General features: G+C 41.8%; 1 protein-coding gene across 2 annotated transcripts in view; it reads left to right on the top strand.

Annotated features, from left to right (window-relative positions):
* The first annotated feature begins 262 nt into the window (after positions 1-262).
* Positions 263-27,833, top strand: part of Klhdc10 (kelch domain containing 10) — a 49,414-nt gene continuing 21,843 nt past the window's right edge. Inside the window, exons 1-2 of one of the 2 annotated variants that reach the window (XM_051151784.1) lie at positions 263-555; positions 22,529-22,615. In XM_051151784.1, the coding sequence (XP_051007741.1) occupies positions 393-555; positions 22,529-22,615 (250 nt within the window). In that variant the 5' untranslated portion in view covers positions 263-392. The remainder of the gene's footprint in view (positions 556-22,528; positions 22,616-27,833) is intronic. The other variant, XM_051151785.1, reaches the window with a different exon arrangement.

The raw sequence follows: 27,833 nt of genomic DNA, 5'->3' as shown, positions 1-27,833 counted from the left end.
CGGTCAACGGCCCTGTCTGGAAGTCTCCTCAGGCGTAGCCACCCTGCTCGGCCTTCGACTGGCTGGTCTGAGGACCCGAATCTGGGCGAAGCGGGCTAGCTTCGCGGGATCGATACGCTCTATGAGCAGCTGCTTATGCCTTTTCTCCCCCAACCTCTTTTAACTATAGCTATGGTTACCACGTCTCTCCCCGCCTCCCTCAACCTGCCAATAAAGAGACTGCCCATTGGTTCTCTGTCACCAAGACGGCCAGCCATTGGTTGCTGGCGAGCCCGGCGCTCCCCGGGCCCCTGTCTTCCCCCGGTCTCTTGAGGAGCCCGGGAAGGAGGCTCCGCTCGTGCTGCCAGGGCAGGCGCTTGTCGGGACCGAGCTGCGGCAATCGTTAGCGGGCCATGTCGGCTGCCCAGGGCTGGGACCGGAACCGCCGGCGGGGAGGAGGAGGAGGCGCGGCCGGCGGGGCCAGCGGGGGTAGCGGGGCCGGTGCGGCCGGCGGGGGTCGGGGCACCGGCCAGCTCAACCGATTCGTGCAGCTCTCGGGACGGCCGCACCTGCCAGGTGAGTGGTGGGGCCGCTGCCGGCGAGAAGGCGGCGGCGGCCGCCGGGCTCTGCTGCGCCTCGGACACACAGCCGGGGAAGGGAGGCTGAGCACCGGGAAGGTGGCGTTGAGGTCAGGAGGGGAACCGGAGCACTCCCGAAGAAAAGTCTCGCCGTGTCGACTGCTCGGGTGTTGAGAGTTGTATTTTCCTCTCGGAGGAGAGGCTGCTGCTGTGTCTCTTTGACATCCCCAAATGTTTCGCTTGCCCGGTTCCTAATCTTTTTCCCTTTCCACAGTTTTGATGTCGTGGAAGAAAGACAACTGCTGGTTAGCTGTGGAAATTTCTTTCAAAAAGAGTGCCAAATTAAGGAGGGGAGACAGAGCAATATAGGAGTGATTTTGTTTAAAAGGAGAAAAAAAAAGCCACCCAACTGTGTTAAGAGTTGGGTATTTTGAAACGGAATGTGTGTGTGTGTGTGTGTGTGTGTGTGTGTGTGTGTGTGTGTGAGAGAGAGAGAGAGAGAGAGAGAGAGAGAGAGAGAGAGAGAGAGAGAGAGAGAGATGGAGATGGCTAGGGAGTATATGGGAAAGAAAACCAAAAAGATGAAGGGAAACGGCTGAATTATTAATATTTGGGGATGTCCAGAGACAGAATGGATAAGGTTGTCTAGGTTTTAAAAAGAGAAAATGAAGATTACTAAAATTAACAAAGAAACAAAAAGGTGCTCTGACCTCGGTATCAATCAAAACTTAAAATTGCAAAAATATACCTATTGCTTTAATTTTGTGTTCTGGTCTTAAAATTAAAAAAAAAAAAAAAAAAAAGCCCATAGTCAAATTGGTATGTATGTGTGTAAACAGTTTAAAAAGAATATGCTTACAAATGAATTTTCAGTTTTTAAAAAGGAAGCTAGAGAATTAAATCCTGTACAGAATGCCAATCATTGTCTTACCGTGAAGCGAACTGTCAGGAGTGCTGTGTTAGGCCTTCGCCAGCCATGTTTTTCTGCATGTGTGACTGGTGTTAAGGTGATTGTATCAGTGATATTTGTTTAGATCGGTTTTGAGAATCTGATCGTTTCTGAGTTGTGTTTACCACCGTGACTTGTTGATCTAGGTAGTGTGGAATCAGTTTATTAATTTGAAGATAACAAAGGGGATTTTCCTTATTCAAAGAGACAATTATTAATGTTTGTGTTATGGTTTTTGATGTGTGCCAGAAATGTTCACTAACCCATTTGTGCATTCTGTTAGAATACAATTGAGACATTTGTAAATAGTCAAATATACCATGAGTTGAATTTGGAACGACAGTATCAGACTGGTTATCCTGGAACTGCTATATATGTGGTCTTTAACATGAAAAGAGAAAAAAAAAAAAGAAGACATCTTTTTTGTTATCTCCAGTTAACAACAAAACCCTAGATTTTTGTGCATTACTAACCTAGAGGACACATCCCTTGGTAAGGACTATTCCCAGCTTGCCCCCTGCTGCTGCAATCTCTAAGTCTTTGGTCATGGATTAATTTTTATACCATGAACTTCATGTGGGCAGTCTCAGGGTCCTGGAACATGTTGGTGCAGTTCGTCGCTGCTATCACACGAGGGCAGCGTAAGCCATGATTTCAAATAGGAGCCTGAGGTATGGCGCTATTTCTGCATTCCCTCAGCACACGAGGACAAGAACAGCCGTTTGTCCAGAGGTGAAGATAAAACGTGCTTAAACTGTGAGAATTCAAGACGTGGAGTCATCAGTCTTCGTTTGCTTCCTTTCTTCCAGGCTGGCACTCAGTTTCTTCTTCCCACACAGGCGTGCTCCATCTTTCCCTCATTCTCAAAATTGGAAGGTTTCTGATATCTCAATAATATACTTTGATATAAATAATAAATTCTTTTATACTAATCTTTTGTTCTAGGTATTGCCTATTAAAGCGTCTCACTGTCTTTTGAAATAATTCAAAAGGTTTTAAGTGGTAGGGAGGAATAGGATGTTTAGGAAGCCTATCTTGTTTTCTTTTTTCTTTTGGTTTGGCGTATTAATTTTTCATCTCTTTTGACCTCTAGTCCTATTCTCCATTCACCTTTCTTTACCAAGGCATCCACTACTGGAAGAATCTTTCTTCTTTTTTCATTTCTATCTTGTGCCTAGTCCCTATGAAACAAAACAGTACAGCCCAACCGGATGATCTTTCAGGAGTGCTCCACTGTTGGAGAGCATCTTTTGAAAATCTCACTAGATAGCCCTGTTCTGGGATTTCCTTTTGTTTTTTTTTTGTTTTTTGTTTTTTTTTTGAGACAGGGTTTCTCTGTGCAGCCTTGACTGTCCTGGACTCGATTTGTAGACCAGGCTGGCCTCGAACTCAACAGAGATCCTCTACTCCGTGCCTCTTGTTTGCTGGGATTAAAGGCTTGTGCTGCGATGCCTGGCTGGGTGGTAACACCATTACCTTTCTACTTATGGGAATCTGAAATCAGGTCTCCTTAAGCTCGTTGCCAACTTCAGTTGTAATTGGCTGCCTTCTGCTAGAACCTTCCATTCATATATGGTTGATCTCTCAAAGTACAGATCTTTCATCACCTCTGCTTGTAGCCCTTTTCTAACTGTTTTGTCCAGAGGGCCTTGAACCGTCCCTGCTCCTGCTTTAGCTCCTAGAGCAGTGGCATGCAGGCATGTGCCACATACTCGGGGTTCCTTGTTCTTTCATTGTTCTCGCAAGAAGAGGCAGAGATCCTTGGCATGTCTGTTTCCTCCCCTTGTCTTAACCCTCCATCTTGTTGTCTGCTTTCTGCTCTTTTTCTCTCAGCACAGGAAGCCATTGTACATGCTCTTCTATCCTGAACGAATGCCCTCATATGTTTCATTCTCTTATTTATCTCGTGTTTTAGTCGATCTCAGTTGTATTTTTTTTTCCATAGGAGCTTTCTCTTACCTTTCTGACATGGCCCTTCTCCATGTACCCTATCCTAGTATCATGCATTATGGATTTTTCCTTAGGTATACATAACGTTTCTATGTCAATACTGTTGAGAAAGTCTACCATGTTTGTGTGTATGTATGTATGTATACATATATATACACACACATACACATGTATAAACATATACACACACAATTATACCTCTATACATGTACCACAATGTAATATATTAACATTTTTTAAACTAGAGGTCGTAGAGAGGGATCAGAGGTTAAGAGGCTGTTGCAGGGTTCCAGTCCCAGCATCCACATTGTTGGGGTTGATCTGGCTCTGTGAATTCAGATGTTAAATACTGGCCCCCAAGATCTGGTTGGTATTGAGACGAGCACATTTTCACCTACACCTTATGATGTGTAACTTTGATCCCCAGTATGCTCTGATTGGTTAAATTTTAAAAAAAGGCAAGCTAGGCATGGTGGTGCATGCCTTTAATCCCAGCACTCAGGAGGCAGAGACAGGGGATCGCTGTGAGTTCAAGGCCAGCCTGGTCTACAAAGCGAGTCTAGGACAGACAAGGCTACACAGAGAAACCTTGTCTGGAAAAACCAAACCAAACCAAACCAAAAAAAGGCTGGAGCATGTAGCTGGCCAGAATGGAGGTTGGCAGAACTTGAGTTCCCAGGCTGGGGGTCTCAGGAGGGACCACAAGGAGAAGCAGAGAGAGAGAGAAGGGAAAAGATGGAGAAAGAGGATGTCGCCTGATGGAGCAGATCCACCCCAGGCAGGAGCTTATTGGCAAGTAACTTGGGAAATGCAGCTGGGAGGTAGTCAGACTAGCCTAGAAAATTAATTTAAATGTACCTGCCCCGTTATTGTGATAAATAAGTTAATATATCTTTATTTGGAGGGGGTAGTCCAGTCATAAAATAGCTCTCAAGAGTCTAATAAATAGTCCACAACACCATATAGCAACTTATAACCAGCCGTCTGTAACTCCACTTCCATGGGATGTGATGCCCTCTGTGGCCAGACATGCAGGTGCTGCACAGACAGACATTCAGGCAAAACATCCATACACATAAAATTAAAATATTTTTTTAAAGGCCAGGCAGCGGTGGCTCATGCCTTTAATCCCAGCACTTGGGAGGCAGAGGCAGGTGGATCTCTGTGAGTTTCAGGACAGCCAGGGCTGCTACACTGAGAAACCTTGCCTCAAATTTTTTTAAAAATTAAAAATATTAAATTAATGCATTGGCATATGTAAGGTATTAATGTGCAATGACATGATTATTGTAGTTCAATTCTCCATAACTCTGCTGGCTCCAGATGGATAATACTGAGTTCTTAAAAGTATCAAGCAGTGTATCAGACATGTGTCAGCACAGGGTTTTGACATTTTGAATATTGCCTTGCCTTTTTGTTATATTTTTCTATTTTTAAATATATCTTTTTAAAACCAGAATTACTTGCCAGGCATGGTAGTGAATACCTTTAATCCCAGTACTTGAGAGTCAGTGGCAGGCAGATCTCTGTGAGTTCAAGACCAGCCTGGTCTACAGAGCGAGTTCTAGGACAAGCAGGGCGACAAAGAAACCCTGTCTTGAAAAACCACCACCAACAACAGCAACAACAACAACACACAAAACCAAATCAAAACAGCACTCCCACAACATCAGAATACTTACTGTGTGCTTGTGCACTCACTTGCATATGAGTGTGCCACAGTATGCATATGGAAGTCAGAGGACAACTTTTGGGAGTCAGTTTTCTCTTTCTACTGTGTGGGTCCTGGGACTAGAACTCAGGTCATTAGACTTGACAGCAAGCTCATTTACCTGCTGAGCTGTCTTGTTGGCACTTTGCTGTTTCCTAAGGTATAGCCGTGACTAGGTTTTTGTTTTTGTTTTTCGAGACAGGGTCTCTCTGTGTAGCCTTGGCCATCCTGGACTCACTCTGTAGCCCAGGCTGGCCTCGAACTCACAGGGATCCGCCTGCCTCTGCCTCCCGAGTGCTGGGATTAAAGGCGTGCGCCACCACGCCCGGCTGTGACTAGGTTTTTAGTTCTCAGTGATTCATACTCTTTAAATACCTGGGGAAAAATAGGGAATGGTGCTGCTGTTTTGTAGATTAAGCATTTAGAGATAGAGAGCCCAGAGAGCACGGGATCGTGGAGCAGAGTGCAAGCCAGTATTTTATTGTGATGTGTGAGTGTAGGCGAATGTGTAAGTAGGGCAAACAGTTAAACATGGCTGCTAACACCAAAACTGACAAAGAGGAAGAAATGCTTTACGGTTGGTAATGCTGGGTAAAAATAACCCTGAAATCTCACTGTAAAAGTTTTAAATAAATGTAAAATTCAAATGGTAGAAGAGAACACATGGTAGCCACACATTTAGTACATGTCTGTGATCTCTCGGGAAGAGAGACAGGAAGGCCAGGTTTCCTCCACTACATAGCTGCATTTGAGTTGGACGCCATCTTGGGCTACATGAACCTTGTCTCAAAAAGCAAAACATATGGAGAAGGCAAGTTTTCTTTCTGTCTGTGACTCCCACTTACTGGCTTCTCTCCTTAGTAGCAAATAATGGTACATTTTCTTGCTTGTTTTTTCCAGAAGGGGTGTGTGTGGTGTGCCTGGGGCATCCGTGTTGTATGTTTATATATGCTAGATGGGCCTTTAAAGTACAGTCTCCTGCCACAGTGGTGCAGTGTGCTTCCCTAATGCATGTGTGGAATTTTACTGAGGGTTTTTATCTTACAGGTAGGTTCCTAAATGCTGAATTGCTGGGTCAAAGGATATGCACTGTTTAAACCTTGATAAACTGTCCAATTGCCCTTTATAGAGGTAGTATCAGTTCATGGTCTGGTGACTGTTAGAGTGCAGGTGGCTCTTGCTTCCTTGGTAATGGAATAGTTTATTGGACCACCAACCCCTCCCCATCTTTCTAAGAACTAAGGATGACACCCAAGCTTTGCACTTGATAGGCGAGCGTGCTACTCTGGAGCTATTCCCCCAGGCCAGAGATCACAGATTAATTGTTTTTGTTTTTGAGACTGAGTCTGACTCTGTAGCCTTGGCTGACCTGGAACTGTAGACCAGGCTGGCTTCAAACTCACAGATCTTCCTGCTTCTGCTTCCTGGGTGCTGAGATTAAAACCTTGTGCCACCTTACCCAGAGCCCCTTGTTTTTGAGAAAAGGTGTTACTGTGTAGTCCAGACTGGCCTGAAATGTGTGGAAATCCTTCTGCTTCTCAAGTGCTGGGATTACAGGCATGTCCTATCATGCCTAGTGAAATAAACTTGTACATTTTTTGAATGTGTATAGGTGGTTTTCTTGCATGTATGTCTGTGCACTATGTCTGTGTTGGGTGTCCTTGGAGGTCCGAGGAAGGCATCAGATCCCCTGGGACTGAATGGAATTACAGATGGTTATAAGCTATTTTGTGGGATTTGGGAATTGAACCTGGATCCTTGGTAAAAGTAACCAGTGTTCTTAACCACAGAGCTGTCTTTCTGAAGCCCTATACCATTTTCCTTTTTCTTTCATTTTGTTGTTGTTTGAAATAGGGGTTCTTTGTGTAGAAACTTGCCTGTCCTAGAACTAGCTCTGTAGGCTAGACTGGCCTTAAACTCATAGAGACCTACCTGCCTCTGCCTCTGGAGTGCTGGGCACCACCACTGCCCAGCTTCTAAACCACATCTGTCTGCCTACGTACCTATCTATTTATTGGTTTTTCAAGACAGGGCTTCTCTGTGTAGCCTTGGCTGTCCTGGACTCGATTTGTAGACCAGGCTGGCCTCTAACTCACAGGGATCTGCCTGCCTTTGCCCCCCCAAGTTCTGGGATTACAGGCATTTGCCATCATGCCCAGCTAGACCACTTTTTTTTTTTTTTTTCGAGACAGGGTTTCTCTGTGTAGCCTTGGCCATCCTGGACTCACTTTGTAGACCAGGCTGGCCTCAAACTCACAGCGATCCGCCTGCCTCTGCCTCCCGAGTGCTGGGATTAAAGGTGTGCACCACCACGCCCGGCTCTAGACCACTTTTTAAATTGCCAATTAAATAGGAATATTTGCCTGCCTGTCTTTTTTTTTTTTTTTTTTAAGTTTCTTTGTGTAGCCTTGGCTTTCTTTGAATTTGTAGACCAGGCTGGCCTCAAACTTAGAGTTCTGCCTGCCTCTGCTGGCATTAGCCACCATTGCCGGGTGGAATATTTTTCCTTTTTTTCAGACAGAATTTCTCTGTGTAGCCCTGGCTGTCCTTGGACTCACTTTGTAGACCAGGCTGACCTCGAACTCACAGAGATCCTCCTGCCTCTGCCTCCCTAGTGCTGGAATCACCAGCATGTGCCACCACGCCCAGCTGGAATATTTTCTTAAGCATCTTTTCAGTGAATGAAAGAGCCATATTTGTTTCATTTACTTAAAGTCTCTATAGATTTTTTTGTTGTTGTTCATTTTTCTTTTTTTTTGGTTTTTCGAGACAGGGTCTCTCTGTTTTAGCCCTGGCTGTCCTGGACTCACTTTGTAGACCAGGTTGGTCTTGAACTCATAGATATCCACCTGCCTCTGCCTCCTGGGTGCTGGGATTAACGACGTGTGCCACCATACCAGACTCCTTCTTGTTTTTATTTGAGACAGGGTTTCTCTGTGTAGTCCTGGCCATCACATTTTCTGCAGTACTCCACCACTTTTCACATTTGCTTATTTTTATATGCATGTGAGCACGAATATGCCATGTCTCAGGTGCGGAGGTTAGAAGACAGCTTTAGGAGTCTCCCTTTCATCGTATGTATTCCAGGGATGGAGCTCAGATCATCAGGCTTTGAGTACCAAGCCATCTTGCTGGTTCTGTTTAAGACTTTTTAAAAAAGTTAGATATAGGTACAGGAGAAAACATGTCTTATTTGAGCCTAATGCTTAACCCCTCTATTCCTTTAAAACACACACACACACACACACATACATTTTAATGTATATTTTAATGCTTTGTCTGCATGCATGTCTACACACCAGAAGAGGGCATCAGATCCCATTATAGAAGTTTGTGAGCCACCTTGAGAATGCTTGGAATTGACTCAGGATCTCTAGAAGAGCCGTCAGTGATCTTAACTGCCTAGCTGTCTCTCCAGCTCCTAGTCCTTATTTATTTGTTTATTTATTTATTGTTTGTTTCTTCAGACAGGGTTTCTCTGTGTAGCCTTGCCTGTCCTAGAACTCTCTCTGTAGACCAGGCTAACCTGGAACTTACAGAGATCCTCCTGCCTCTGCCACCTGAGTGCTGGGCTCACAGGCGTGCACTAGCACACCTGGCTGAACCAAGTGTTCTTATCCATGGAGTCATCTTTCTACCCAGCTACCATCTTATATTTTTATCTTTTCTCATATTAATATACCAAACTGGCCGGGCAGTGGTGGTGCTTGGCACTTGGGAGGCAGAGGCAGGCAATTCTCTGTGAGTTCAAGGCCAGCCTGGTCTACAAAGTGACTCCAGGACAGTCAAGGCTGCACAGAGAAACCCTGTCTCGAAAAACCAAAAAAAAAAAAAAAAAAAAAAAAAACCAACCAACCAACCAAACAAACAAAAATAACCAAAAAGCCCCAACCTGTTTGTTGGTAGGTATTTAGCTATACAGAGAAACCCTGTCTCAAAAAAAGAATTATTTATATGTTCTAGGTACAAGTTCTTTGTTGTTTATATAATTTAACATTTATATACGCATTTTCTCTCTCTTTTTTTTTTTTTAGTTTATTGCTTAAAGCACAATGGTTTTTAATTACTACTATTATTATTTTTTTCAGGACAGGGTTTCTCTGTGTAGCCTTGGCTGTCCTGGACTCACTTTGTAGACCAGGCTGGCCTTGAACTCACAGTGATCCTCCTGCCTCTGCCTCCCAAGTTTTGGGATTAAAGGTCTGTGTCACCATGCCCAGCTGGTTTTTAATTTTTGATGAAGTCTAGTTATCTGTTGTTTTTGGTCTGATATGCAAGGATCATTTGTCAAATAGGAGGTCATAAAGATATGCACCTGTGTTTTACTCTAGTTTTTTTGTGGTTTTGCCTTTGTCTCTGTACTTGGTGTCAGGGTCTTCTGAACTCCTGTCCAGCCATTTCACTGCCATTTGTTTATAGCACTTTTCTTTCACTTCTGAATGGTCTTGTCATTCTCGTCAAAAATCAGTTGATTACGGTAAAGTGGGCTCCTTCTGATCTCTCGGTTCTGTTCCATTGATCTGTATATCTGTTCACATGACAGTACCATACTGCTTCATTTATTGGTGATTTGAAATAATTTTTGAAATAAAGAATTAGGGTCTTTCTATTTTATTCTTCTTTCAAAGGTTCATTTTGGCTACTCTGGCTCTTAAAATTCTATATAAAATTGAGAATCAATTTGTCCATTAGCAGAAGTAATCAACTAAGATGGCTTAGTGGTTAAGAGTACCTGTGTGCAATCATGAAGATCAGAGTTTGGATCCTGAGTTCGAGGCCAGCCTGGTCTGCAAAGTGACTCCCGGACAGCCAAGGCTACACAGAGGATCCTTGTCTCAGAAAACAAACAAACAAACCAAACAAACCAAAAACAGAGTTTGGATCCCAGCACCCACATACTGAAACTATGCCCCCTGTAGGGAGAAATAGAAAGACCATTAGGGCTTGCCAGTGTTTTAGTCTACTGAGGATGGGAGCCCCAGGTTGTTCTCTGACTTATATATGCTCACCATGACACACACAAATACAGACATAAAATAAATGTAATTTTTTTAAAAAAACTTTTTGAGACAGGGTTTCTCTGTGTATCCCTGGCTGTCTTGGACTCGATTTGTAGGCCAGGCTGGCCTCGAACTCATTCACATGCTTCTGCTTCCCAAGCTCTAGGATTAGGAATTTGGCAAGTATGGGTTTTTTTCTCTTTGGGCTTTTTCTTTTTTGGAGATAGGTCTTCTCTGTGTAACAGTCCTGGCTGTTCTGGAACTTGCTTTGTAGACCAGGCTGTCCTCCCACTCATAGAGATCTACCTGCCTCTGCTGGGATTAAAAACATGTGCCACCAAGCCCAGCTTGCAAATATGGATTTTGAATAGATTTTTCTGTTTATTTTTTTGAGACAGGCTTCAAATTCACTGTGAATTTTGCTTTGAATTATAGCAGTCTTGCTTCAGCCTTTCACGTGCTGAGATTATATTGGTGAGCCACCATGCTTAACCAACTAATATTTTTTACTTATTTATTTATTCACTCATTTATTTTTGTGATACTAGGGCTGGAACCCAAACCTTCTTATGTGCTAGGCAGGTGTTATGCTTATTACGTGTAAGGCCCTAAGTTCAACTTGTATAAAAAATTACAGAATATAGTTTTACATGAGTACCATCAGAAGTGATTGTAGCCAGGCACTGTGGCATATGCCTGTAATCCCAGCACCAGGATCAGCAGAGTCAGGCAAATCTCTGTGAGTTTGAGGCCACCCAAGACAGCCAAGGCTACATAGATAACTGCTGTCTTAAAAACAACGACAACAAAGTGATTGTAGTATCCTTCCATAAGTGCCACGGTTCTAGTTCTTACCAGTCTTTCCACAGAATCCTTCCCCAACTCTGAGAAGGTGTTTATACTTTCTGTCCTTTCTCATTAATGCAGCCTCATTAGCAGCAGATACATCAGACCAACCGCAACAACCCGCAACATAAAATTTTTGCAATTCCTTTGAGAACTGTAGGATTTTGGAGCCTGAGAGACAAAACAAAAGAGTGGAGTAGTTTGTTTTTAGTTTAAGTTTAAAATTTTTTGTTTATTTTAAAGATTTATGTGTTTTAAATGTGTTTTGCTTGCATGTACGTGTGTGCACCTCATGCCTACCTGGTGCCCGAGGAGGCAAAAAAGAGGGTCTCATATCCCCTGGAACTGGAGTTAACACAGGACTCTGGTCTTCTGGAAGAGCAAGAAGTTGTCTTAGTCACTGAACTATGTCTCCAGCCCTGGGTAGAGTTTTGTGTTTAAGTCTTGGTAGACATTCATAAACGTTAAGAGTATGAATATATTATTTTAAACCAGAGTGTTCTCAGGAATTTTATATTTGTTAGATTCAATGTAATACTTCAATCTGATTTATGAATTATAATACTTTTTGATTAATATATGTAAATATGTAAATTTCATCTTATTTCTCAAGGATAGTCTACCCAAGAATCAGTCATTTATGTAGATGAGTAATTTCAATGTCACATCTACTTGTGCCCTTTCTTCCCCCCAAAGACAAAAACTCACCTAATGAGCCCTTTTAGAAAAAGGATGCTTGAATAACAAATCCAAAATGACAAAGACCAGCTCAAGATTAGATGTTCCTTAATATACTATGATTACTTCGTGTTTACAGAAGAAAGTTCTATGATAGCCTCCCTTGTTCTTAAAAACTGAGAGTAATGTTGAAGGAATAAGAAAATGAAAGGAAGGTGGGATGGTGGCGCAGAGGCACGTGGATGATTGTGAGTTCGAGGCCAGCTTGGTCTACAAAGTGAGTTCAGGACAGCCAAGGCTACACAGAGAAACCCTGTCTTGAAAACAAACAAACAACAAAAGAATATGAAAGGAAACTACTGCAACATAGCAAGAGAGAGCTGTGCATTTACACAGAAAGGACCACGAGACTGTGTTCCAGAGAGAATAGGAACATACAGCAGCAGGCCGTTTCTCTTCACTTATCTGTTTATTCCTCTCATAGTCCCCAAATAGTTGAGATGGTTTATAAATGAGTATGTGTGAAAATACAGTGCTCAGCAGTGTCTTAGTTAGGGTTTTATTGCTGTGAAGAGACACCGTGACCATGGCAACTCTTTTTTTAATAAATATTTATTATTTATTTTTAATTTTTTGAGACAGGGTTTCTCTGTGTAGCCCTAGCTGTCCTGAAAATTGCTCTGTAGACCAGCCTGACCTCAAACTCAGAGATCAGCCTGCCTCTGTCTCCCAAGTGCTGGTATTACAGGCATGTGCCACCACCACCCAATTATTTACTTAATGTATATGAGTGTTCTAGCTGCATGTACACCTGCATGCCAGAAGAAGACATCAGATTACATTATAGATGTTGTGAGCCACCATGTGGTTGCTGAGAATTGAACCCAGGACCTCTGGAAGAGGTCTTAACCCTGAGCCATCTCTCCATCTCTCATGGCAACTCTTATAAAGGAAAACATTTAATTGGGGCTGGCTTATAGTTTCAGAGGATTAGTCCATTATCATCATGGTGGGAAGCATGGTGGCATGCAGGCAGACATGGTGCTGGAGAAGGAGCTGAGAGTTCTACATCGGGATTTGTAAGATTCAGGAAAAGACAGCGAGCCACTGGCCTGGCTTGAGAATCTGAGACCTTTTTCTTTTTCTTTTTTTCTAGACAGGGTTTCTCTGTGTAGCCTTGGCTGTTGTAGATTCGCTTTGTAGACCAGGCTGGCCTTGAACTCACAGAGAATTGCCTGCCTCTGCCTTCCAAGTGCTGATTAAAGGGGTGTGCCAATACACTTAGCTGAGAATCTGAGACTTCAAAGCCTAGTGACACCTCCAGCAAAGCCACACCTTCTAATAGTGCCTCTCCCTACAAACCGATGGGGACCATTTTTATTCAAACCACCACAGGCAGATAGTTGCTTTGCCTCTGTATACTGCTTAAGGATCTATTTGCTGTTACTATTAGGGAGAATAAATATTCAACAGCTCTTTACATCATAGCTAGAAGGTTTATAAGGGCATCATCAGAGTGCATGTTGAGACTGTCAGAGTGTTTTGCTTGTTTTGAACAGGGTCTTGTGTAGCCTTGATGGGCCTCAAACTCATAATGTATGGGGCACTGTCCTGCCTTTATCTCCCATGTTCTGGGATTATAAATCTGTGCTATAGGGTTGACACAGTTGTTCTCAAATAATAGACTTTGTTTTGTTTAAGTCCTAAAGTTTTGGTGTGATAGAGAATGTTACCTTACTCTGCTACTCATAGTGACCTACTCTGGTTTTAATTTTAATGAGATTTGTCAATGTGGCAGTGTAATGGAGATATAATATCAGAGTCTTTGTGGGATTAGAAGACTAGTGTCTTATTGAGAATCAGTGTCCTAGTTTTCATTCAACAGGTATTACTTAAATTCCTTTATTAGGTATACCTATTTAGGTGTCAAACTGAATTATGATCAAGAGCATGATGGTATAGTAATTAGGGGAAATTTAGATTCAAATGCATTGGTTTAGCTGGTCCTGGAGATGAGTAATGCGTGTAACCCCAGAACTCCAGAGGCTGAGGCAGAAAGTGTTAAGGCCAGCCTAGGCTGTATAATACCAGATTCCAGGTAAACGCTGGCTTCATGCAGAGACCTGGCTTAACAAACAAACAAAGAAAGCAGGTTTAAATTCCAGACTTCTTGGTTGGTACTTAAGTGTTCTTGTACAAATTGCTTAGTCTTATGATTCTTGGTCTCCTCATCTGTAAATTGGGAATCATGGTAGTATCAATCTCAGTGTTGTGGAGGACTAAATGACTTCTAATAGTGCTAGTGTCCGTGTTCCAATCATTGATAAAGATGAATTTAGGCTTCTCAGCAGCAAGGGGATCAGGACTGAGCCCCAAACCCTTTTTGTAGAGCCTCTTTACTGTTGTACAGAAGGCATTTTTAGCAAGTTAATTTTCCCATACCAAGACCTCTTAATCTGATCTAGGAGATGTCTTGAAAGAACCCTGACCTTAAGCAGTTCTCAGCCAGGTGTGCCAGGCATGTCTCAAGACTAACGTTATGCAAAGGCTCTGAGAATCCTTCAAATGAATAACCCCATAAAATCTCAGATAATGATTATTGACTAACGGCTACTTCAAAGCCTAGATGCCATCACTCCAGACTCATGCCAGATACAATGGCTGCTAAAATTCTGCTGCATGCTAGTAACGTGTGTACTTGTTTCCATGTATATATGTATGTACAATGCTGTGGCTAATCTAACTAGAACATAGTACAACATGGCATTATGAGTTATATTTTAATTTGCTGACTATATAGTTCTTTGTTTCAAAAGTATTTGAAATGGAACTGAAGTGCTCTTCTTGAAGGAAGAGCTGAGATGTGTGCTTAGATCCCTTTTCTCTTTTTGGAGGGGAGGTGGGCCAGTAGAGTTTTCGCTCTATGTAGTCTTGGCAGACTGGAACTAATTCTATAGATCAGGCTGGTCTTGAACTCCCAGAGATCTGCTTACCCCTCCCTCCTAGGTGCTGGGATTTAAACCGTGTTACCATGTCCAGTCCTGGGTTCAGGTTTCTTTTTGAGACAGTGTTTCTCTGTGTAGCCTTGGCTGTCCTGGACTCGCTTTGTAGACCAGGCTTGCTTCGAACTCACAGTGATCTGCCTGCCTCTGCCTCCCCAGTGCTGGGATTAAAGGCACACGCTGCCCGTATAAGTTTTTTAAGAGCGAAAGGCAGAAATGTAAAACTAATGATGTATGTGCTAGAATAGATACTCAAGAAGAATTTATTCTCCTAAGTTTGTAAGAAAATCATTAATTTAGCAAGTGGATCAGTGCTAAATCAAAGTTTGCCACTGTAGCGGTTTACTTTTGCATGTTTGCACGTACATACACACTTTCCAGGTAGCCGTCTCTGGGAACTTCGGGGAGTAGAGTAAAGACAGGATTTTAGCCCCTCACAGTCACTTGGCCTGGAGCTGTTGAGCAGCAAGCAGGCTGTACAGCTGTGCTGTGATCTTGAATACAGTGCCATTTTGCTCCCCTCAAAAGTGCTCCTCCTTTTCCCCCGATCAAAGAGTTTTTCATGGATATTATGTTTTACAAATACACTGGAGAACATGCAGTGCTGCTTGCATTGGATGCAGTCCTGGCCACAAGTCTGCACACTCTTTTGTGACTGACCTGTGGAGGCAGAACCTTCATCTTCCCTTTGTTTGCTATGACCTTTACATTATCTTCAAAATAAGGCAGCATCCATCTTTTCTTCTGTATGACTCTTGTCAGATCATAAGGCGTCCTTTGATTCCCTTCACAGAGATGATGTACAGATTTTTGCTTTCTGTGCTGTCTTCACAGTTGATCACAGCTCTTCTGGGAAAATTCAGGGAGATCTGGGATTTCATCATAGAGGACCCCACTGCTTCCTTCTTCAACATCTTAAACACCTAGAAAGCATCAGAACTTTTAACCCTGTTCTCTAGCAAATAATTTCTCCAATTAGTAAAATACTTACATTTTTGATGTATCATTTAAAAAATATATCCTAGCTGGGCGTGGTGGTGCACATCTTTAATCCCAGCACTCGAGAGGCAGAGGCAGGTGGATCATTGTGAGTTCAAGGCCAGCCTGGTCTACAAAGTGAGTCTAAGACAGCCAAGGCTACACAGAGAAACCCTGTCTTGAAAAAGTAAAATAAAAAAACCATATATAGAGCCGGGCGTGGTGGCGCACGCCTTTAATCCCAGCACTTGGGAGGCAGAGGCAGGCGGATCGCTGTGAGTTCGAGGCCAGCCGGGTCTACAAAGTGAGTCCAGGATGGCCAAGGCTACACAGAGAAACCCTGTCTCGAAAAACCAAAAACCAAAAAAACCCATATATCCTAAATTATAATTTTTAAAAATTAATTTTGTTTTTTTTTTTAATATTTTTCTGGTTCACATGAAGGTTTGTTTGTTTGGTTGGTTTTTCAAGACAGGGTTTCTTGCTATAGCCTTGGCTGTCCTGGACTTGCTTTGTAGACCAAGCTGGCCTTGACGTCTACACAGTCCAGTGACCTTAGATTTCATCAGCTTTTATGTACGTGTATGTGTGTGTGTGTATTTAGTAGTTCTAGATAGTCTTTTTGTTTTTGTTGTTTGTTTTTGGTTTTTGAGAAAGGGTTTCTCTGTGTAGCCCTGCTGGTCTTCAGACGTTTTATAGACCGGGTGGCTTTGAACTCAGAGATCCTCCTGCTTCTGCTTCCCAATTGCTGGGATTAAAGGTCTGGCTCTGGATCATCTTACTTGATTGCTGGGAAGAAACACTATGGCCAAGGCAACTCTTATAAAGGAAAACATGTAATTGGGCCTGCCTTACAGTTCAGAGGTTTAGTCCATTATCATCATGGTGGGAAGCATGGCAGTGTGTAGGCAGCCATGGCGCTGGAGTAGAGGAGCTGAGAACTCTACATCTTGATCCTAAGGCAGCTAAGAGGAGGCTGTTACACTGGGCATAGCTTGAGTCTAGGAGACCGCAAAGCCTGCCCCCACAGCGACACACTTCCTCCAACAAGGCCACACCTGCTTCAACAAGGCGACACCTCCGAACAGTGACACTATGGGACAAACATTCAAACACATGAGTCTCTGGGGACCAAACCTATTGAAACCAGCACATATTACATATGTAAACTTATATGATCATTACAGCCCAGCTAAGAGCAGTTGCACTGCAGTGCTTCTTTATGGTATTTTATGCGTCCTCTGGCAAACTCCTGGAGACTATTAATCTATTTTTTGTTTCTCTTCTCTTCTTTTCTTCTCTTCTCCTCTCCTCTCCTCTCCTCTCCTCTCCTCTCCTCTCCTCTCCTCCTCCTCTTCTTCTTCTTTCTCTCTGTCTCTGTCTCTGTCTGTCTCTCTCTCTCTCATTATGGGTTGGGTCTTCCCATATCAATTTCTAAGAGAATGCTCTACAGGCTTGCCTACAGCTGGATTATATGAAATTATTTCTCAATGGAGGGGACCTCCTTTCAGATGACTAGCTTATGTCAAATTGACATAAAACTAGCCAGCACACCTGACTATATGCATGTGTGCCTAGTATTCTTGTAGGCCAGAAGAGGGTATTGGGCTCCATGGAACTAGACTTTCAGATGGTTGTGAGGCAGTATACGGGTGTGGGAACTGAATGCGGGGCTTCTGCAAGAGCAGTGAGTGTCCTTCACCACTGAGCATTCTCTCCAGCCCCTCCAGGCCAGTTTTGAGAGAAACCAAAATCAAGGACTTTTTGGCAAAAGGTGTGTGTGTGTGTGGGGTGTGTGTGTGTGTGTGTGTGTGTGTGTGTGTGTGTGTGTGTGTGTGTGTGTGTTTCTTTTTGGTGGTTTTGTTCACTTGGTTTTTGAGGTGGGGTCACTGTGAAACCTTGGCTGGCCTGGAACTCACAAGTAGACTAGGCTGGCCTCAAACAACCTGTTGAGTTCTGGGAACCCCTCACCTACCCCCAAGCACTATGTAAACCTTGTTCACCCTGAATGAATAAAGTTGAGCTGCCTCCATGGGGGGGGGGAAGCCTGCTCTACCACACCCTGGCTCTTTATGTGTGTGGCTTTGAGACAGTCCCACTCTAGCCTTGCTGATTGTACTTCTGAATGCTGTAATTTGTTATTTCCAAAGCAGCCAATGCTTACTGAGACTTGAAGCTTCACTGCTCGCTCTTTTCTTATGAATTTATTTACGTTTATTTTATGTGTATTGCCATTTTGCCAGTATGTTCATCTCTTCATTTATGTAAAGAAAAAAAATTCAAAATTTGATAAAAATGACTTTTCTTTAGTATCTTAACTTTTTAAATACTTGGGACTTTTTATCATGTTTGAGTCTTGATTTTATAATGGCTCATCCTGCTTTGAGAGTCTTTGTTAGCCCTCCTGTGACTTTGCATCCGTGTATTGCACAGATCCCCACTGATTGTGGTAGGGATGAGATGGTATTGTGGGGATGACATGGAATGAGTGATGAGGTGCAGTGTACCTGAGACTTCCCAGTCTCTAGTGTAGCTGCCCCTTAGTCTGCCAGAATGCTGATATCCACACAGGGTTCTTCTGTCTTGCATCCAACTGCTCATTCTTTTCTTACCTGGGGTGGGGTGGGGTGAGCACATTCTTGGCCATTGCCACTGTTCCCAGCTGGGAGCAAACACCTGTTCTTAAACACTTGCTCAAAGAGGTGAACAGGTGGGAGCCTAGGTCTGTAGTAGAACACCTGTGGATCACCAACCACCTATGCTGGGAGTTCTAACACTAGTGCAGCTCCTTCTGCCATCTGCCTTTGTGCCCTTAGTTCACCCAGGGAACCCAAGGAAGCCACCGCTCACCCCTCCTTCATTTGGTTGTATGGGACTGATTTCTTAATCTATTCTGTCAGTTTTCCCTTTCTTCTTTTCATTTCGAACTGATTCCTCTTATTTCAGTCTATTAGGGTATTTTGCTTGTTCGTTTTTTGTTTTTGTTTTTGTTTTTTTGTTTTTTTTACTGTAGGTTTTTGTCTGTGTGTGTGTGGGGGGGGGGTGGATTTTTGTTTGTTTGTTTGTTTTGACTTAGGGTTTCTCTGTGTAGTCCTGGCCAGCCTGGAACTCACTCTGTAGACCAGGCTGGCCTCAAACTCATAAAGATCTGCCTGCCTCCGCCTCCTGAGTGCTGGGATTAAAGGTGTGCTCCATTCTCACCCAGCTTCTGTTGTAGATTTATAAAAAGATGACATTATTAATGAAATTAGGGGAAGCTGAATTAGCTTGTCTTGCTAAGTTTTTATTTTTACTCATACCTATTTATAGTGAAGTAAATTTTATAAAAAGAAAATATAAGACAACAGATAAAATATTGATTAAATTGTTGGAGAAATTATGTTTTTCTTTGTGGAAATTTATTTTAAAATAAGCACTATTGGAGATTAGTCATCACAAGCAGCTAATGTTTATGTAAACATTAATGAATATAAGTTTAGTCAGGAATAAATTTATATGAAGTTTAAACAGTGCATGTTTCTTTAAAAATACAAAAGTGCATGAGTAAGTTACTGCAATGTTGCTACTATTATGCTAATGTGCCCCTCTCCTCCCCTTCTTTATTCTTTATTTCTCCTCTTTCTTCTTCCCTCTCCCATTCTCCTTCTCCTACCCTCTCCCCTTACCCCCTTGTTCCCCCCCCCCCCCCCACTTCTGTCTCTCTCTTTCCTCTCTGCTCTTTGGGTGAAGAAGAGCACTGGGTCCTGAAGTCAGCATCCACTTTGACTGAATAACTTCCATGAAGTTAGCATCGGCTTCTCCTGTGACAGAAATCATATGTTGGTTGCTGTGAGAGAAACATGCCAAAGATGTTTAACAGACTAATAAAACAAACCAGGGTGGAAGCTTAGCATTGAACCCAGGGACTGGGTCTAGTGCATGCTGACCAAGTGTGCTCTATACTGAGCGACACACCCAGCCCTCCAAAAGATCTTTGGTTACAGCTTTGATTCATTACTATTTAGTGTTATTCCCACATTATTCTAAAGTAGTTTTAAATTTCATATGGCAGCCAGATGTGGTGCAGCTTATCTTTAATTCAAGCAAGGAAAAGGCAGGTTGATCTCTGTGAGTTCAAAGCTAGCCTGGGATATACAGGGAGGGCCTGTCTCAAAACACCAAAAAGAAATTTTATATGACTATTATTTTCTATAAATAATATACCATATAATTTTTGGCTAATGTAAAAGGAGTAATTATCCCAACCTTAGTCATAACTACACTGTTAACAGCTTGGTGCGTTTCTTTCCAGCATTTTAAAAATTATATTTTAAAGAATTAAAGTAATATGATTTTTTTTCCAGTCCAAAAGTAATGCAAACTCAGTGAGAAAGCTTGGGAATGAAGCTGAGCACAAAGGGAGAAACACAAATCACTCATAAAATCCACCCAAAGATAATCACAATTAAAATTTGATGGATATCTTTTTTGTATTTTTCATGAACACTTTTTTTTTAACTAAAGTTATATCATAATGTAATACTACTTTGTAACTGGCTCATTTGCACTCTTTGTGAATGTTAATGTTAATAGCCTTATATAAACTTTTAAGTGGTATGTAGCCTATGAACATGTAAGTATGTTTAACTAACATACTTAACTATCTCCCTATTGTTGGATAATGAGAGTGTTTATACTTTTTTTTGGAAATATTACCATAGTTAATATCTTTGTCCATACCTCTTGCTATGCACCTATGGTTGTTTCTTTAGGACTAGATTGCTAGAAGTGGAATAGCTGGGTCAAAGGGTATGTACACTTTAATGATTTTGATACATAAAAATGTCAAATTTTAAGCTAACCATTTGTTATATTCTGTCTTGTATTGCTATTCAATTGTTTTTTGTGTCTGTCTTGTTTTTCTAGTTGAAACATAAGTGAGAGTAAGGGAAGCGTTTTATACATGTTAGGCTCCTTTGACAGTATGGCTTCCTGTGTTGGACTCATGAGTTATCAATGGTGTAGCATATTAATTCAAAGCAGTGGTTCTCCAGTGTGTATATTTAAAAATATATATTTGTGTGTATATATTTTAGAATAAATTTTGGTTTGCAAATTTTCTATTTTTCTAAGCAAATATATTTAAAAATATAGCCAGATGCAATTTTCTATCATCAGTCTCTTAGAAAATAAAAGATATTTAACAATAAAAAAGGATAGACCTTTGAAGAGAATCTTTTAACTTTTGTCTATATTTTTCTCATTTTATTATTGAGCTCGGAGTCTTCACCTTAACCTAGCAGTAAACTAGAGACCAAAATTTGGGAACCACAGACTTAAAAAAATTATAGAGCATTAAAACTGTAAACCCAGCCGGGAGATGGTGGAGCACGCCTTTAATCCCAGCACTCAGGGAGGCAGAAGCAGGTGAATCTCTGTGAATTCGAGGCCAGCCTGGTCTACAAAGTAAGTCCAGGACAGACAAGGCTACACACAAACCAGCCTTGTCTTGAAAAACAAAAAACAAAACAAAACAAAACAAAAAATATATATATACCTAGTCAGATGCCTTTAATCCCAGCACTGAAGGAGGCAGAGGCAGGTGGATCCGTGTGAGTTTGAGGCCAGCCTGGTCTACAAAGTGAGTCTAAGACAGACAAGGCTACACAGAGAAACCTTGTTTCGAAAAACCAAAAAACCTCAACCGACCAACCAAGCAAAAACAAAACAAAACCCCTTTGCCAGAGATATACTTTCCCTACAAGTCTCTTTTCTCCACAGTATTGTGAAAGTTATGTTATTGCATTATGCAGACTTGGTGTTTCTCTATGTCAGTGTGTGAATAATCAAGCTAGACCTTCTGACGAACATCTGAATGGATCCCCAGTTGCTTAAAACACAACCCACTCTCTTTCTAGGGAACTAGAGCCAGGGAAGGCGTGATGTAGTGGGAGGAAGGGCTGTTTAGTCCTCACCTTCCATCAGCCAGTCAGTTTTCCTTCTGCTTCTTTCCTTACATGGTTGCTAATAAGATCTGCGAGGGGCTTTATAGCCCTTGTTACACTTACTTCACTGTAATGTGATTGTACAAATCCCTTTCTTACCTGAACATGAGTTCTCTAGATAGGATGAATCATATCCTTTTACAACTCTAGGTCCTAACACAGGGACGCAGACGTAGCAGGTGCCTAATGAGTGCTGAGCCGTCTGTGTTACTGAGGGAGCTATGTGATGCTGTATATGTGGGAGCTTCATAAGCTTTGTGTGTTATGCAAACAACGGTATTTTTTTTGATGAGCTATTTTAATGGGGAGTATCAAAACTTTGGGAAGAAAGAAAATGCTCTATTGAACAATGTTGTGAGTGTATTGCATTTTTCTTCTATTTTGTAAAGAAACCAGAATTTAATTGGGGTTAGTATAGAGCTAATTTGCTTATGTGCGCCTCCTTCGTGTGCTACATGGAGGTCCCCAGATTTCTTATTATTAAAGGCCGGTGTCCATTCCTTTATAACTAGTAGAAGAAACCTTGAACAGAGGACCTGATGCTTCGGGGTGGAGCTCCTTTTGGCTTTGCTAGCTTTAAAAGACTGTTCCTTTTAATATCTTCTAAAATTCCTGGTAAATTTTTGTCACAAGATGGCAGCTCAAAAAAGGTACACATGATTGTATTGCTTGGGGGTAAGAGTTGAAGACTTTCATCACTGCTTATGTATTACTTCATTTTAACTTCCAGAGTTAAATGATACTTTATATCACTTTCCTTCTGTATTCAAGTATTGTTTGTTTCCTGTTTTTCTGTCTTTATAATACAGTAACTATGTATTATTTGCCATGTGTTGTATGTGTCTGACTTACTGCTGATAATTGTGGTGACAGGTAAGAAGAAAATACGATGGGACCCAGTTAGGAGGCGCTTCATTCAGTCCTGTCCCATCATAAGGATCCCTAACAGGTTCTTGAGAGGTGGGTGATAACTAGCAAGAGGTCTGTGCTTCCTGTGGGTGGAAGGGAATTTTGAATGAATTTCCTAAATTCAAAACTGTTTTCTTTAAGTTGTCTTAACAACCAAAATTGAAGAAAAAAAAAAAAAGTCTAGGCCTTAGTTTTAAATTTATGTTTTATAGTGACCACTGTTGGAATTGTAATGACAAGTTTTGGGGAAGTTAGACTCTTAGTGTATCTTAGATAGTAGAGCAGGTTACCTCACCAGTATCAGTGCATCCACCATAACCACATCAGAAAGACCTCCAAGTGTAGGATGTGCTTCTAAGGAAGAAATAAAAGATGATATCGTCTAAACTAAAAAAACAAGAACCAAAACAAAAAACCATTGTATTAAATAGCAATAAAAAGATAACTGTGAGGCCGGGCGTGGTGGCTCACGCTTTTAATCCCAGCACTCGGGAGGCAGAGGCAGGCGGATCACTGTGAGTTCGAGGCCAGCCTGGTCTACAAAGTGAGTCCAGGACAGTCAAGGCTACACAGAGAAACCCTGTCTCGAAAAACCAAAAAAAAAAAAAAAAGATAACTGTGGAAAGAAAGCATTTGTAACAGGTCATTAATATGAATATAAGAGATTCTAGAAACTAGTAGTCTATACCTACTAGAAAAAATACATAAATGCCCATGAGTAGTCAGTACATAAAGAGATGCTCGCTGGGGAGGGCAAAATGGTTCCAGGTTAAAGTACTTGCTGCCAAGCCTGGTAACCTGAGCGTAATCTCTTGGACTCAAATGGTAGAAACAGAGAAATTATTCCCTCAAGTTGTACTCTGATTTCCACACATGTGCTGTGGCACAAGCATGTGCGCGCACACACGTACAACATATAATTTATAAGTAAATAATACGTAAATGTAATAAAATGTTAAAAATAAATGTCAGTAAATATGAACCTCATTTATTTCACTATTGTATAAATACAATAAAATATTTAACTTATTAGGTGGGAAGATTAAAATAAAGCTATCCATGTTGCCAAGGGTGTTGGAAAAGAAGCTTAAATGCTAAGCTTTTATGCAGACTTTTCGGACGTAACTGGCAAAATATATCAGCTTTAGAGCTGCCGGTGCTGTGACAGCACAGCTCTTGTTAGAAAGGCCACGTTGTTTCTACTTTCTACTTCACTATCAGCTTGCACTGAGTGAAAAATTACGCAGAAGAGGGTCGAAATTTCTAGTTCACTTTTTCTTTAGCTGTAGCAAATTATAAGACAAGCATGCTTGATGTTGCAATTTAGACCTTATTACATTACTTACAAGTCATTTCATCTATTTTTTAAAATTTTTGATTATTTTTATGTGTATGGATCCTAAAAAAAAAAAAAAGATTTATTTATTATGTATACAGTGTTCTGCCTGTATGTGCCTGCACACCAGGAGAGGGCACCAGATCTCATTATAGATGGTTGTGAGCCACCATGTGGCAGCTGGGAATTGAACTCAGGACCTTTGGAAGAGCAGCCAGTGCTTTTAACCACTGAGCCATCTCTCCAACCTACATTTCATCTAATTTTAACTGAAGAGATTGATTCATAAACCTAAGATGGGTGTGGCTACATAAGCCTTTTAAAGCAGGCAGATCAGTCAGCTTGGTCTACAGAATGAGTTCCAGACCAGTCAGAGTTAAACAGAGAGACCCTTTCTCAAAAAACAAACAGCAACAAAAACCACCTAAGGGAAATTCTACAGCCCTAGAGATGTTTCTGTATCTAGCGTCTAACATATTTTTTAGCAGCCAAATCCTGGAACACGGAGAGACTAAAACCAGGCCAAAATCGACCAAGTTAAGAAAAAAAATCAGTGTTAGTGAGCTACCTTTTAGCATAAATAATGGTATCGAAAAATTTCAAAGGTATTTTTAGTAGTATGTGATGGAAAATATTATGTACAAGTAGCTTAGCAAGGAAGGATGTTTAATTCTATATTTTTGAATTTATAAATTAAAAATGTTAATTTATTGATTTTTTTTTTAAGTGAGAAATTTAACTTAGTCTGGAAAAGGCATAAATTAGGCTTCATAAGTATGGTGACATTATTTTAAGTATTCATGCTTACTAAATAAAAGCATAATTAAGAAGTAATTTAAGGCCAGGCATGGTGGCTCATGCTTATAATCCCAGAATTTGGGAGGCTGAGGCAGGAGCATGTTCATGTGTGGTATAGGCCAGCGTGAGTTAGTTACATAGTGAGTTCTGGGCCAGCCTGGGCTGCAGAATGAAACTCTGTCTAAAGAACCAGAACAAGGGTTAGAGATGTAGCTCAGTTGGCAGAGTGCTTAAACCGAGCATGCCCAAAGCCACATAGAAAGCCTGGTCCCCAGCATCACATACAAAGCCAAGTGTCGGCCAGGGAGACAGGTGGCTCAAGGTTGACAACATAAACTCAAGCCCTAGGACCCACATGGTGGAGCAAGAGAACCACTCCCACAGCTTGTTCTCTGACCTCCACACATGTTTATGGCCAAGGTGTTCCCACACAAAATAAATACAATAAAATTAAAACAAACAAAAATGCCATCAAAGCAAACAAACTCAACTATGATGGTACCACTTTTAATTCCAACACTTGAAAGGAGGTGTAGTCAGGAAGCTCAGAAGCTCAGCATTGTCTCCAGCCACGTAGTGAGTTCAAGGAGCCTGAACCACACGAGCCCTCGTCACCACCACCACCTAAAGGAAAAACAATTAGCACACCGAGTTTAATAAAAAACAAAAAACCAGGCTTTTTGGGGTTTTTTTTTGGTGTTTTTTTTTTGGTCTCAGAGGATGAGAGCACTTGCTGCTTTTGCCGAAGACCCGAATTCAGTTGCTATCGCCCACATGGCAGCTCAGAAGCTTTTTTACCAGGTTCAGAGGATCTGACAACCCTCATTTGGCTTCTGGAAGCATCAGGCATGCAGGTGGTGCACATACTTCCAGGCAAACACTCAAATACATTTTTAAAAAACTTTAAAAATTGTGTAAAATCCTATAAAAATACAAAATGACAAAACAGTTAAAAAAAAACAAACAAACCCAGAAAAACCAAACAAGCCCTGATTATAGCTGGATGGTGGATTTTTTTTGTTTTTGTATAGTCTCCATTAAAAAAAATTTAACCATGGGGGTAACACTGCACAGGTAAGTTTTATTACCATTGGATATGTGTAAATCATGCTGAGAAAGCTGGCGATAGACAGTCCTGAGCGCAGGGAGGTGGAGCAGGCTCAGCACGAGGGCTGTAAGATCACCACCCACACCTGGGAAGCAGTGGCCTTGTCTGTCTGCTCACCTTTGGCCACCTGCGTCTTCTTAACGTTTCCCTTCCTTTGGGTCACTATACTGTATGATCCTAGGTGTTTTCTTCTTCCTCTTTGTCATTTTGTTTCCTTCTCTAGTTTCTTACTTGTACCCATTAAAGGTGGGATCCCATGTTCTGTCCTTTCTCCATGGTCTCTGACTGTCCCATCAGCTCTTAGGTTTACCTCTCTGCCCATCGTTCATCCCTTCATTTCTGGATGGCTTCCTATATAGCAGCCACTGTACTTGCTAGATTGATGATGCAGATCTAGAGAACCAGGCAAACAGACAATTGCAGAGTAATTGGAATGGAATTATTTGTGATAGTGTCCTCATGAGGTAGTATGGCATGGAGCACACTGAAGAGGGTTTTCATCAGCAGATGGGGAAGAGGATGACAGAATAGTGTCATTTGACTTTTTACAAAAGTTACTTAAGAGGGTTTTTGTGAGGGAAGGATAGAACTGCAGACACAGATGCCGGGTAGCTTGGATATGGTGTTTATGCAGACCCAAGTGTGGTGCTTTCAAAGGTCTGTTGCAGGTTTAGCATAATGGGAAGGGCAGCCAGAACCTTAAAGAGGCCAGATAGAGTTGAGTACCACTGACGGAGAGTTTTCAGGATCAGACTTGGTGTTGTAGCTAGTAAAGAGATAATGACTACAGTTAGCAACCTGAGGCCTGAAATGAGGCAACTGTAGTAGGAATTCGGGGGAGGTAGGTAACTTGGACTATGCATGTGCTGAGTGAGATGAGACTTGATCGCTAATTGAAGAGCAGGAAGGAAAAACAAGGAATGACTTCCAGGGGCTGGAGAGTTGGCTAAGTGCTTAAGATGGCTCACTGACTGCTCTTGCAGAGGGCACCCATTTTTGCTTTCTTTGAGCATCAGGCACACATCTAGGACATATGCATATTCAAGGCAAAATACTCATACACCTAGAATAAAAACAATCTTTAAAGAATGACTTCTAAATTTTCTGTGTGATGTACTTCTCATCACTAGGCATGGCATGGATAATCACAGGGCAAGGGCTAGGAGTAGGTGGTAAACTCCCACTGAGCTGCAAGTCATTAGTTGATTATCCCTTAACACTTTTTTTGCGGGTGGGGGGGGCTTCAAGACAGGGTTTCTTTGTGTATCCTTGCCTGTCCTAGACTCACTTTGTAGACCAGGCTGGCCATGAACTCAGAGATCCGCCTGCCTCTGCCTCCTGAGTGGTAGGATTAAAGGTGTGCGCCACCATCTCCCGGCTTCCCTTAACACTTTTAAGACTTATTTCCATAAAAACCTCTGATTGTTTAACAGTAAGCCTAGCAGTTATTTCCAGGAAAACTTGTCATCTTCCATGGACTACCTATACCAGCACTGACCCCGTGGGATTCTGTTCACTCGTGTGTGCCTCCCCTCAGGCTGTAAGCGCTGCCAGAATGGGGCAGTGTGCCAGTTGTGCTGACTACTTGTCCAGTTGGTAGCACAGTGCATGTGAGACCTATACTGAGTTAGACCTAGTTATAAAGCTGTTGTCAGTGAAGAGCGTGGGTGTTAATTTTAGGGTAGCCTCAGCTGTTCGCAGTTGTAGTGGTAAATTAAAGAATTGTTGAGAACATGAAAATGTTTTTTTCAATAGTCAATTAGATGTCTTCTTAAAAACAAACAAACAAAACCAACCCCCAATAGTTATTTATACTTTAAAAATAGCCTTTCAAAATAGTTTTAGGCCTTTCATTTGGGAAACCCTTTGCCTTGATTGAAAACAGTTTCAAAGGCGGGCTCAGTGGTGCATGAGGCAGATCACTGTGATTTTGAGGCCAGCTTGGTCTACAAAAGGAGTCCAGGACAGTCAAGGCTACACAGAGAAACCTTGTCTTGAATTAAAAAACAAACAAAAAACAAAACCAA

The sequence above is a fragment of the Acomys russatus genome, chromosome 10, assembly GCF_903995435.1.
Source record: "Acomys russatus chromosome 10, mAcoRus1.1, whole genome shotgun sequence".
In the NCBI taxonomy this organism is placed as follows: Eukaryota; Metazoa; Chordata; class Mammalia; order Rodentia; family Muridae; genus Acomys; species Acomys russatus.
This window is presented reverse-complemented; position numbering and strand designations above follow the sequence as displayed.